Raw genomic sequence first — 13128 nt, forward strand, 5'->3', positions numbered from 1 at the left:
TCTGACTGAAATGGTGAAAATTATAGGCGATTCTTGCTATACAAAATGTGCTATTCCATTTAAAATCCACACTACCTCTGTGAAAGATTTTGGAAATATGTTCCACAGAGGGAGTATGAATTTTAAATGGAATTCGCACTTTAGGCATCTCCATTTGAAACTCACCCTCCGTCCGTGGAAGATTCAGGTTGAATCTTTCTCAGAGGGTGTACGAAATTCAAATGGAGCTGCCTAATGTGCTAATTCCATCTAAAATTCATACTCCCCCTGTGAGAGATATTTCCAAAATCTTCCACAGGGGTAGTGTGGATTTCAACCGGAACAGCCCAAAGTCAATAGCAAGTCAAACCTTTAAGTATAAAACCATACAATTTTGTCAGAATTTCTTTTTTGTAACTTGCTTCTTAAAACTTATTGTACATAATGATGTCACTGTCTTTGTATATACTTCTGTACCGTTCTAATTTATAACAAAATACAGTACAATTTAAAAGTACTTATTACCACTTTATATGCTGCAAAGCAGTTGTCAATGATAATTTGAACCTTTTCATTGGGACTCTTTACTACAATTGATAGCTGCATTACTATTTACATGTAGAAGTAGGGTTTGATTTTTGTCATTGGGCAGGAAAAACCCTCGTTTGTACTTGTGGCCCTTGAACATGTTTAAAACAAAACTGCCAAGAGGTTACTTAAAAAGGTTTTGCTTTAAACATGTTCAGGGGCCAATGACATAGTAAAGTAATAGGAGGCTTTTCTTGTCCAACGATAATGAGCCATCTTGTTCAGAACTGGAGTAAAGAGTTTTTACCATAAAACCTGAGTTTTGTCCAATATCCATAAATGGGTGTGTAGCGAACTCATACATGTATGTACAGCAGTTTTAAAACTGTCCTCAATCAAGTTCTTAAAAACAATCCATCCAAAATGGCCAAATTTAACCTGTAAGTTTTGGCCATTGTACTAAGCTGCGTCAGGACCATCATCCAAAAAACTAACACTTAATTTCGCTAGGGATTTAATTTTGCAAGAAGCCTTAATTCATTAAATTAAATTCCTACAAATTTGACAGTTTTACATTAAATCTGTCAGGGCCATTGGTTAAATACTGTAAAGCTATTTAATTTTGCTAGTAATTACAGTATTTAACCAATGGCCCTGACAGATTTAGTCATTGTCTTACAGTATACATACTGTATGCTATGATTTAACAATATTGAAATAAAAAACTGCAGAGCCAAGAATTATCCGCTCATTTATAATTTTGAGGGGTTGTTTAGTGCAAGGCAGCATATCTGCAATAGCTGCCGTATGTACATTTTGACAATTTCTGCTTTCTATATTGTACACATCTTAAAATGTGACACATGGCAGCTATTGCAGACAGGCCTTCTTACACTAAAACCTTTGTAATTGTTTATATATTTCGGTTTAAAAATAAACATAATGTATATTGCAAAATAACAGGTACATGTTGAACTTTTCTGTATAAATATGAACAAAGAATAAAATAAGAAATCTGAAAGTCAATACTGAAGTTTTTTGTTTTATTTTGTTGCTCCTTAAGGAATAAAACATATAGTCAAGGGTATTCAATACGATGTCACTCATGACAGAGTCATCCTTATTTAAATAAAATTCTGTCCTCCATAAGGTACCACAGTGCAATTGGCATGATAAAACAATAAAACATGTGACAGATATGAATGGTTGTGGAATCGATCTAGAGACCTGTCCCTATGTAATCTTAAGCTATCTTAGAACTGTCCTCCAACATGACTGCTATTTCAATTATTGGTTTAATGAATACACTCTATTAAGGGGGTACTACACCCCTGCCCAATTTTGTGCCCAATTTTCCATTTTTCTCAAAAAATTATAGCGCATTGGTGACTAGCAAGATATGTATAATATAGGGGCAAGGACTACAACTACTGCGCTGGAAATTTTATTTCAGCACAGACAAAAGTTGCGAAGTTACAGTCAAAATGAGGGAAAACCAATATTTGATCAATAAATCAATAACTACTTGCCTTGAGTTGCTGAATTTCCAGTGCAGTAGTTTTAGTCATTGCCCCTATAATAAACATATCTTACTTGTTACCTAACCGCTATCATTTTTGAGAAAAATGCAAAAATAAGCATAAAATTGGCCAGGGGTGTAGTACCCCCTTAAACCAATTTAATTTTCTTGTCCATTTCACTGCTTGTGCCTACTCTAAACCAGAATGCATTTGCAGAAATATGCATGTATAAATGTTCTAAAAATTCCACCTGTGCTTAGGGTGATGCATAAAATGCGCTTATCAAAGGTCACCTGCTATTTGTCCCATTTTTCATAAACAATGAGTTGATCCTTGTCACAGGGTCTATTCCCTCATAATTAATAAGAGAATAAAGGTTTTATTTTTAGCCGCTGGAGTATATCTATCGTCTCATACAACATGGGCGACATCATTATTTTAAGTAAAACTTCGCTGAGTTGTTTTACACCAAAAAATAATGATGTTGCATGTTATATGAGACGATAGATGCACGACAGCAGTTAAAAACAGTACCTTTATTCTCATTCTTAAACACTTCAATTCAACTATTAATCATAAGTATACCAAATTTTTATCAAATTAAATCCTACATTTAACAAGGAACTCACCTAGGGCTTAGAATCGCTCAGTCCCACTGTTGCAATACACCTCTGATTGGTTATTAGTACTTATTACCACTTTATATGCTGCAAAGCAGTTGTCAATGATAATTTGAACCTTTTCATCTGGGGCTCTTTACTAGAATTGATAGCTGCATTACTATTTACATGTAGAAGTAGGGTTTGATTTTTGTCATTGGGCAGGAAAAACCCTCGTTTGTACTTGTGGCCCTTGAACATGTTTAAAACAAAACTGCCAAGAGGTTACTTAAAAAGGTTTTGCTTTAAACATGTTCAGGGGCCAATGACATAGTAAAGTAATAGGAGGCTTTTCTTGTCCAACGATAATGAGCCATCTTGTTCAGAACTGGAGTAAAGAGTTTTTACCATAAAACCTGAGTTTTGTCCAATATCCATAAATGGGTGTGTAGCGAACTCATACATGTATGTACAGCAGTTTTAAAAACTGTCCTCAATCAAGTTCTTAAAAACAATCCATCCAAAATGGCCAAATTTAACCTGTAAGTTTTGGCCATTGTACTAAGCTGCGTCAGGACCATTTTTCATAAACAATGAGTTGATCCTTGTCACAGGGTCTTTTCCCTCATAATTAATAAGAGAATAAAGGTATTATTTTTAGCCGCTGGAGTATATCTATCGTCTCATACAACATGTGCGACATCATTATTTTAAGTAAAACTTCGCTGAGTTGTTTTACACCAAAAAATAATGATGTTGCATGTTATATGAGACGATAGATGCACGACAGCGGTTAAAAACAGTACCTTAGTTTATTCTCATTCTTAAACACTTCAATTCAACTATTAATCATAAGTATACCAAATTTTTATCAAATTAAATCCTACATTTAACAAGGAAGTCACCTAGGGTTTAGAATCGCTCAGTCCCACTGTTGCAATACACCTCCGATTGGTTCACATAAGCGCTAAAGTGTGTTATCGTAAAAACTCGATAGTTAGCATATGTGCTTCCTATCGAGCGCTTTTAAAAATGCAAACGTGAAGAGCCCCATCCACAAAAGTTTAAAGCGTTTTGAGCAAATCATCGATACACATAGTTATATACGGACAAGTAAACCTGCAAATGTGTGTCTCAACCCCATTAGTTCAGTTGCTAAAGCGCCAGACTTTGGTACAATTTCATGTTTTCAAAAGCGCTCGGTAGTAAGCACATATGCTAACTATCGAGTGTTTACGGTATATCGTGTTATATCACACGGTTAAGAACCAATAAGATTGCAGGAATTTTCTTTAATGTTTACGAATCCTTGTTAAATGTTTTCTAATAGGCCCTTTTTCAAAACAATGTGAATCGTAGCTAAGGGTGATTTTTACAATGCATCATACATGCTTACAGTTTTATAACAAATAGTTACAATACAATGAAAGACACAAGGATTGTAATGTTAATTATGCTATATAACTAAAAACTGTAAGATTTGAATACAAGATTTTATATCAAATTTTGAATTTAAAAATAGGAGATTACAGTTGATATTGTTATTACAAAGTCTTTGATATTAATGAGAAAATTACAAAAATAAAAATGAAGCAACACAACTTGCAGAGCTCAGATGCAAAAAAAAAACACCCAAAAACATCAAAATCAAACATCTGGTTACCGAGTTATGAGCAATTTGTCAATCGCTGAAAACAACATAAAACAAAAGAATTTGAACACTGTTTTTGCCAATATCTCAAAAACAATATTAGCAACATGATCATGTCTCATTTTTGGCCAAATATATTTGCCTACAACTCAAATTAAAAAAAAAAGGGGGGAGCGATTACCGAATGGGGTCAACTCTACTAGTCTTATTACAAGACTGCCCTACCCCAACCCTAAACTCCGTAAACGAGGACTGGACTCAAGTCTAGCTAGTTGCACCCTATTTGGTAATTGTACCAAAAATGGTTATCAGTATTTGCATCTGAAATCTTCATTTACAGACCTGAAACTGACCATTAGTGAAAAAAGTTGAAAATGCTGAAACATAATGCTGAAAAACAGTGTTAAATTGGGGTAAAATAGCTCAAATTTGGCTGAAAATAAAAGAAAACACCTAAATTTGTAAATTTGAGCAACAAGAAATAAGCTGATATCCGCTAAAGAGCTGGGAAGTTTAAGGTCTGCATTATAGGCCAATGTACAACTGCTTTAGATATCAACAAACTCTGTAACATAAATTGACCAAAACAACATTCCTTGTAAAATTTGCCAACAATCAAATCCAAACTCTATGAATTTACGAACCACTGCAAAAGATAAGTCATCTCCTAGAATACTATAATAACACATACATGATAATAACAGGCATTGTAGCTCATTTCCACATCATTTGTTTGAACATCTTTCAAAAGACTTCCATACATCGTTGTTGGGCAGGAAAATCCTCCTATGTTCTTGTGGCCCTTGAACATGTTTAAAATAAAACTGCCACTAGAGGTTATATAGTTGGTTTTGCTTTAAACATGTTCAGCGGCCAATGACACAGGTTTTTCCTGCCCAACGACGCTATGTAAATCAATTTTTCATCAGTTTTCAAAATCCTTTGACATTTTTTACAAGCTGTCGAAACAAAAGATGCGAAGAACTGGCTTATATGCACATAATTATATCAACTTTGTATTGAAATAATGTATAAGGTGTAGCAAATCAGCCTGATAAAATGCAGCATTGACTGCCAAAGTAACCCACTTTTTCAGACATCCAAAAAGAGCCCAATTGGGAGGAATGAGCACTTCAATGGAATAGATATCCTGTGATAACTAAGGCCTTTAAAGTAACCCAATTTTTCAGGCATCCAAAAGGAGCCCAATTGGGCGGAAAGAGCCCTTCAATGGATTAGATATCCTGTGATAACTAAGGCCTTTAAAGTAACCCAATTTTCAGGCATCCAAAAAGAGCCCAATTTGGCAGAATATACACATCAATAGAGTGGACATCTAGTGATAATTAAGGTTTATCAATGGGCCAGCTATTCCAGTTGGAATCTACACACTTCTTATGGAAGATATAAACTAAATCTTCCACACAGGGAGTGTGGATTTCAAATGGGGCTACCTGAATGGGTGACTCCATTTAAAATCTACACTCCTTATTTGGGAGATGTCTTCCTATAGGTGTATGGAATTCAACTAGAAGAGCTCAATTATGTGCCCATCGTCGTTGGGTAGGAAAACCTTGTCGTATGTGCTTTTGGCCCCTGAACATGTTTAAAACAACACTGCCAACAGGTTACATAAGAGATTTTGCTTTAAACATGTTCAGGGGCAAATGACACAAAGGCGGTTTTTCCTGTGAAACGATGCCATAAAATGCATTTTCATAACAAGTCCACCATTTGTCAGCCTCAAAACACTTATGAAATTAGCAACACACAAGTAAATGACTATAATTACATTATTCATGATTAACACTTGGAAAAAGTATTTTATACAAGGTGGGGTCGTAAGTAGAACTGTTGTGCAGAAACAATATCATCATTGCGTTGTTGGACAGGATAAATCTCTTATGTGTCACTACCCCCTGAACATGTTTAAAGCAAAACCTCCTATGTAACCTCTTGACAGTTTTGTTTTAAACATGTTCAAGGGCCACAAGTACAATGGAGACACTGTTTGAAAGACAATATACACTGGGCTATTCCAGTTGAAATCCATACACCCCTATGGAAGACAAGACCTTAATCTTCCACACAGGGAGTGTGGATATCAAATACGACACGATCTGGTCCATGGGGCCACAGGCGGCAAATTTGAAACTGAAATAAAGGTAAAAATATGGAGTAAAAAAACAATAAAATACATAAGAAAATAGACATCAAAAAACTTCAGAACTTCAGAACTATGCTAGACATTCGGTGTTTTCAGCAAATGATAGCCTATTGTATGTATAATCCAAAAGTTACAGTAACTCAATTTTCAAAAATGCCTCCTTTGGCCCCCATGGACCAGATCGTGTCACAAATGGAGTCACCCAGGTAACTCCATTTGAAATTCACACTCCATGTGTGAAACATTAAGGTCATGTCTTCCACATGGGGTGTGTGGAATTTAATTGCAACAGCCCATTTTAAAGCCGTTTCTATACAGGCCGCATCTAAACCAAACCCTTGCATTGTAAAATAATAATTAGACAATATATACACATCTTATTTACACTTTACAAGTACTTTTTTTTCAATAATTATGCACAAGTTCACACCATTTGTGACCGGCTACCACAAAAATGAACATCAGGCCAAGTTGCGAGACGCCCTGGCTAAGTACTGCATTGGTGTTCTTTGTTTGACACGAACCTGTCCAAGCTAATAGTATGTCTATATGTCCTTTGTGAATGGGGGAACAATGGGCAATTCACAAAGGACGTACGACTGGGTTGTACAGGTCGTAGCAAACAGATATTTCAACTCAGTCAGCCAGGATGTCTCAAAACTACCAACTTTTGCGACTTAACGTTCATTTTGTGGTAGCAGGTCACATTTTTGGCTTGAAGAGAACATGTCTCATTTGATGTGACTAAATATCATAATAATACTGCATTATTGGATATACATAAGATATAACCAAATCAAATAAAACATTTCTATTCGCTGGCATAGTGCACATTAGTTGCTAGGTCAACTGGTTCACGCTTTCTTTGTTATGAACCACTGATCGAAATGATAACAGCACAATGCCTATGCATGGCATATCATAATTAGGAACAGGTGTATGAGCCCAGACCAGTAACCAATGGTTACAACGTGCACTACGCCAGCAAATAGAATTCAAAGGTAAAATCAGACCTGAAACCAAGGTTTTGTAAAAAACAGGGAAAAACATTAAATTTTAGATTTGAAGGCTTATCACTAGTGATGTCACAAAGCGCAAGTAAATGAATCGGAACTGCTATTCTGCAACACATAAAAATTTGCTCTAAGAGAATTGCTCTAATTCAATACTTGTAATATCTTTTGACAGCATCTGAAATCCATCACAATTACTCAAGTTTATCATTGGGTATGTGGTGTATAGAGCTAGTAATGTCAGTAATTTGTTTGAACTTTGAACTAATATTCCAGAGAAGAAATTCTTAAAAAAAACACACAGTGCCGATTTGTTAACACATCGAAAGAAAACACAGATTTTCAGATGAAGGAGATGAAACACGGATTCCACGATTTCAGCAGTTGAAAAATGCGGAATTCCACGTAAATGCGGAAATGTTTCAGGTCTGTAAAATGCAATGTAAATGTCTTGGCACAGTAGCACAAATGAGATAGAGCAGGGCTTCCCTAAACTATTCCCCAAGACCCACATACTATGAGAAAAACATGATAAAAGTTTACGAGTGGATATTCATACGTAGTGGTAGATAAAATGATTAAAGAGTTTAACTTCAACACTATACTATTTTTCGCTCACCTGGAACGTTTTCATTAGTTCGACTAGCGTCTTCAGCAGATGGTGATGCTGTGACATGGTGATGCTGCGATCGTAGACAAGATATCATCACAGCATCACTATCTGCTGAAGACGCTAGTCGAACTAGTGAAAACGTTCCAGGTGAGCGAAAAAATAGTGTAGTGTTGAAGTTAAACTCTTTAATCACGATAAAAGTTGTTACCAAAACTAAATGTGCCTGCTTATTTGTGCAGAGTAAGTCAAAGCTAGGCACCACATCTCATTTGATCGACCAGTGCCCAGTCAGGTACCGATGACTCTTTTTTATCATATCCTCCTGGTGAGGTAATAACTTGTATAGTGTTATCGTTTTCATTTAAATAAAAAATAAAAGCACTATGCAAATGTTCAGGGTACGATATAGAAAGAGTCGTCAGTACCTATTGGGGCAGAGATAGCGTTATATGACCAAACTGGACGTTGTACCTCAGGTAGTGTTCTGGAAGCAGCACATCTCAGGTCTGAGCTGACTTCCAGTGTTAATATGTAGTGTGACTTGATACCTAACACAGTGCTGAAACCGGCCAGTACCCTGCACTTTGATGCACAGTGATGAGAGACACAAGCTGCAGGGGACCTATGCAATTACTCTTAAAGGAGGTGTTTTCCTTTTCAGCCAAGGTCTATGACCCCCTGAAGAAGTGTTCATGACCCACATTGGGTCGCCACCCCTAAAGAAGTGGCTGTGACCCACATTTGGTTCACGACCCCCTTGAAGAAGTGAGGTATCTGTGTATTTCGTTGAACAAAGTATCTTTTGCTCATTAGCCTAATTCCGCATAGTGTTTACACACGCTTACAAGAGCATTTCGTCAACATGCTTGCAGAGCAACCATGTAGACACTAACATCACATCCAAACTTGAGATGAAACAAAGTATAGTACACTTGGTTACTTTGTCGCTGATTACCGGCAATAGCTCAATTTTCAAAATGGGCTATTCCATTTAAAACCCACACTACCCCTGTGCAAAATTTAGCGAAGTCTTCCACAGAGGGTGTATGACTTTCAGATAGAAAAGAGAGTTGGGGGTAACTTCCATTTAAAATACTCACTTCAGTTGTGGAAGATATAGGTCAAGCCATAATACACAGGAAGTATGGGTTTCAAAATGATTAACCCTGACCAATTATATACATTTTACAAAATTTACTCCTCCTGTGGAAGATATTTCCAAAATCTTCCACAGGGGTAGTGTGGATTTCAACTGGAATAGCCCAGTATTAGCCTGTGTCAATATATCGTTGTAGGTCACATGATTCGTTATGTTTTAGTCTCCTCTCTCTTTCTCCTCATTGCTATGTTATTGTACATTGGTTCTTCTAACACACGCAGTACTCGTTTGGTTTGGGGGTGGTCTTCGCCAAACACCTATTCAAATAAAAGAAATGATGATGTGTATAATGAGTATTGGTCAATACTGTAAAAGTGGAAATTTTAGCGTGATTAATTTTTCGCGTTTTGCCAGTATTTGAACTGTTTGCCTTTTTTTTTAAATTTGTGATTCTAAGTTTCTTTACATTGGCCTATACACAAAAGGAATATATTTGCGCGCTGTTATTTTCGCGGTAGCAGCTTGGAACAAAAAAAGCGTGAAAATAAATGTTTCAAGAACATTTTTTACAGATGAGTAAAAAGGAGAAGAAACAAGAGAAAGAATATTCGTTCAACAAGAATTTGTTATTCAATCCGTTTCAATTTATTTTTATCTTCTAACAAATGCGTGTTGACGGAAAATCAATAATTATATGTTATGTCAAATATCTGGTGGAAATATATTATCGACTTTAAGTCATCAAACATTCATTAAAGGTTAAAACTGGAAATTCTGAAATTCCTGTAGCGAACCTAAGAGAATTTGAAAGTTTGCTAGTTCATTAAATCAATCAAAATTCCATGAATCAATCAACCAAGCAATCAAGCATATACCTGACTCAATCAAGCAACCTATTTCATGACTAACATGTTACGGGTCAATCAATTGACTAATCAATCAATTAACAATCAAATAAAAAGTTCAATCAAACAATCAATCAATCAATTACTTACCTCAACTTTAACCTTCTTAGCTCTCATGAAGTAATCATAAGCATCTTCCTTCATTCCACATTCCTCATACAAGATGGCGGTATTGGTAAATAACCGACTTGACAACACGCTCATCTCTCCAAACACTTGAAGACATAGGTCCAATGCTTCTTTATAGACCTGGAGAAAAGGAAATGTCAAGGTACAGTTCATTTATATATTATGTAATTCCATTTTCTGTAATATTATTCCTTCATTGCCAGGAGCGTAGCCAGCATGGCAAAGTTTCCCCTTTGACGAAAAAAGAAAGAGAAAAGTGTCCCTCTGACAAAAAAATGAAAGAGAAAACTGCCCCTCTTGACAAAAAATGAAAGCCAAAATCAGGAAGGTAAAGAGGAAAAGAAAAGGGGGTAAGGAGCCAGTTTTCCACCAAACTCACCCCAATTATGGGCCGAAATAGTGTAAAATACAAAATGTTTTACGCGATATGTGCTCATGTTGTCCGAAGTAAAGCCTTTATTACCCGATCATGGAAAAAAAACCAGTCTAAAATACAACATTTTGTCCCAGTTAAACCTTTTTTTGGAAGCTCAAGACTTCATGTGCAGTCTCTCTAAAACGAACCATGTATATGTATATATCCCACCAATAATACAGGGTCAAAATGATTTAACCAAAATATTTTTTCATCTTTGTACATAGACCATAATAAATTTGTGTTGGAACACAAAACATACATGTATGTGGGCGAAACAGGTAAAACATTTGCAAAGAGACTTAAAGAACAACAAAAAGATGGTGAGAAAATAAGAAGCGACAGAAATAACCATAGAAAAGAGGAAAGAATCAATGACAGAACAAAGGAAGTCCGCCATCACAGACCACCTATCACAAGAAAACCATGTTATCGAGTGGGAGGGGTGAAAATCATTGAAATACACAAGCAATATGGATTTACAGTATGCCTCCCTGATTAAGCACACATCACATTGTAGGAACAAGACTACCAGTTCCCGCGGCAGATGTAGTGTCCGGAAAGCACCAGTCCTGTGATCAAGATGGCATACCCTGCAATCGAACGCTAAGAAACGTGAGTTTAAAACTTTGGATTTGTCTATCAAAAAATTAATAATAACTGAACTAAATATTTACCTTTTTGGCTCTTTCTTGATCTGTTTCTCCAATAAGTAATCCCTCATTCATAAGACACTCAGAAACATGCCCTTTGTCACCCAGCTGAAATGGAACACGGTCAAAGGTTAAAGGTAATGCACAACAAGTGAACTATTATAGCCCACTTATTCCCATGAAGTAATACTTACCAGTTCCAAGTGAGGAGAATTTACAATTTTCCCACCCTATTATTTAAGACTTTAAGACCTTTTTTGTACCTCATTTTTGACCATTGCAAATGGTCAAAAATGGGGTAAAAAGTTTGCCCCTTGGATATGCCACTGTAGCTGGACACATCACAATTTTCAATACCTGGCAGGGCAGATAAGGCATCTTTCTGTGGTGGACGTGTTCTTGATTGTGTTTCCAAAGTGTCAGCCCAATATTTAAGATCAATAATGGAACATTTACAAGTAGTTGATTGGTCGTGAGTTAAAGAAGGATATTTTTAAAGAAAATTTGCTTTTGTTGTACTGAAAAAATGCACAGAAGATGATTACAAAAAACCCACCATTTCCTCTAGTCATTCTGCCCATGCTAAGTTCCAAAGGAGTCTGCTTACCAAATATAGGAATGCATGCATTCATATTCCCTGTTACACTATGTCCCATTGTCCCAACTATGTTTAATCACAAACAAACACAAACACTGCATACCTCTTCAAATATAGCCTTTGCTTCTTTGATGCTATCAAACCCAAGCTCCATTCCTTCTTCTCCTGACATAGAATTGTCACCATTTAACACATACCACGTCTTGAGGTTAAAGGTCAGTTTCATCAGGGAGAATGCCCGCTTGAACTATGAAATCAAAGAAAAAGAATAATTACGATCATGTTTATTCTTGGCAAACAAATCCAATGTTGTACACTTCTTTTTAAAGGAGCAAATGGTATCTCAATCAATGCATACACCCAGAAGATATATTACCCTTCCCAGAATCCTTTACAACAAGATACATCACTCCGTTTCTTCAAATTACACTCCTATTATTTTGTACAGGTTCCCTGTTTTCAGTTTTAGAATAGAGTGGCTAAACATGGGTCTATAGTCAAGAAATAAACATATTTTGCAAGATCTTCTGGATGTGCTCTGTTCATTGAGGTACATTAATTTCATCACACCCATGTTGCACTATGGCAAATCAGAACAGGAAATTGAAATGGGAGAAATGCATTATGGGAAGTGTAGAATATCTTCTCTGGCATACAACTTTATTTGTGACTTCTGCATACTGATGTAGTTAATTTATTTGCATTATTTAGTTAATGACTCTACTCACTCTGTTTCTCTCTCCTGTAAGACCTTCACCTAACTTGAGCGATTTCCTTCTGTACTCGATAGACGGTTTCAAGTCCGCCATCATAGCTTGTGTGATCCAATCATGTAAGGTTAATCTCTGTGTATGCGAAGAAAGAGTCAATGAATACTACACCAAGGATTCTGGAGTATTTATTATGATTAGAATTAGTTCGTAATTAAGGTGGCCCCACAACTAAGGTACATTTTAAAAAAAAGTTTGTAAATAAAAAGAATATATATGCAAATGAAGTAATTGAAAATCATTAATGTACAAATAACATGACTCAAATTGATGTTCTCAGTCATCTAGTTCTAGTAACATGAAATTTGGAAATAAATCAAAATACTGGACTTAGCAATGCTACGTTGCGTGAGATACCATCACACTTCTTCAGCGGTCTGCCGACTTGGCGCTATTTATGGTGAAAATACAGAAGTGAGGTTCTGATTGGTTAATTGAATCACGTCAATCATATCGACACCTCATTCACTGGTTATGCTGCGTAACATT

General features: G+C 36.1%; 1 protein-coding gene across 1 annotated transcript in view; it reads right to left on the reverse strand.

Annotated features, from left to right (window-relative positions):
- Window positions 1–9263: 9263 nt before the first annotated feature.
- Window positions 9264–13128, reverse strand: part of LOC140146420 (TPR repeat-containing protein DDB_G0287407-like) — a 64132-nt gene continuing 60267 nt past the window's right edge. Inside the window, 5 exon segments of the mRNA XM_072168264.1 lie at window positions 9264–9486; window positions 10165–10323; window positions 11296–11379; window positions 11973–12116; window positions 12598–12714. Coding sequence (XP_072024365.1) covers window positions 9379–9486; window positions 10165–10323; window positions 11296–11379; window positions 11973–12116; window positions 12598–12714 — 612 coding nt within the window. The 3' untranslated portion in view covers window positions 9264–9378.

The sequence above is a fragment of the Amphiura filiformis genome, chromosome 2 (genome assembly GCF_039555335.1).
Source record: "Amphiura filiformis chromosome 2, Afil_fr2py, whole genome shotgun sequence".
Taxonomy (NCBI): Eukaryota; Metazoa; Echinodermata; class Ophiuroidea; order Amphilepidida; family Amphiuridae; genus Amphiura; species Amphiura filiformis.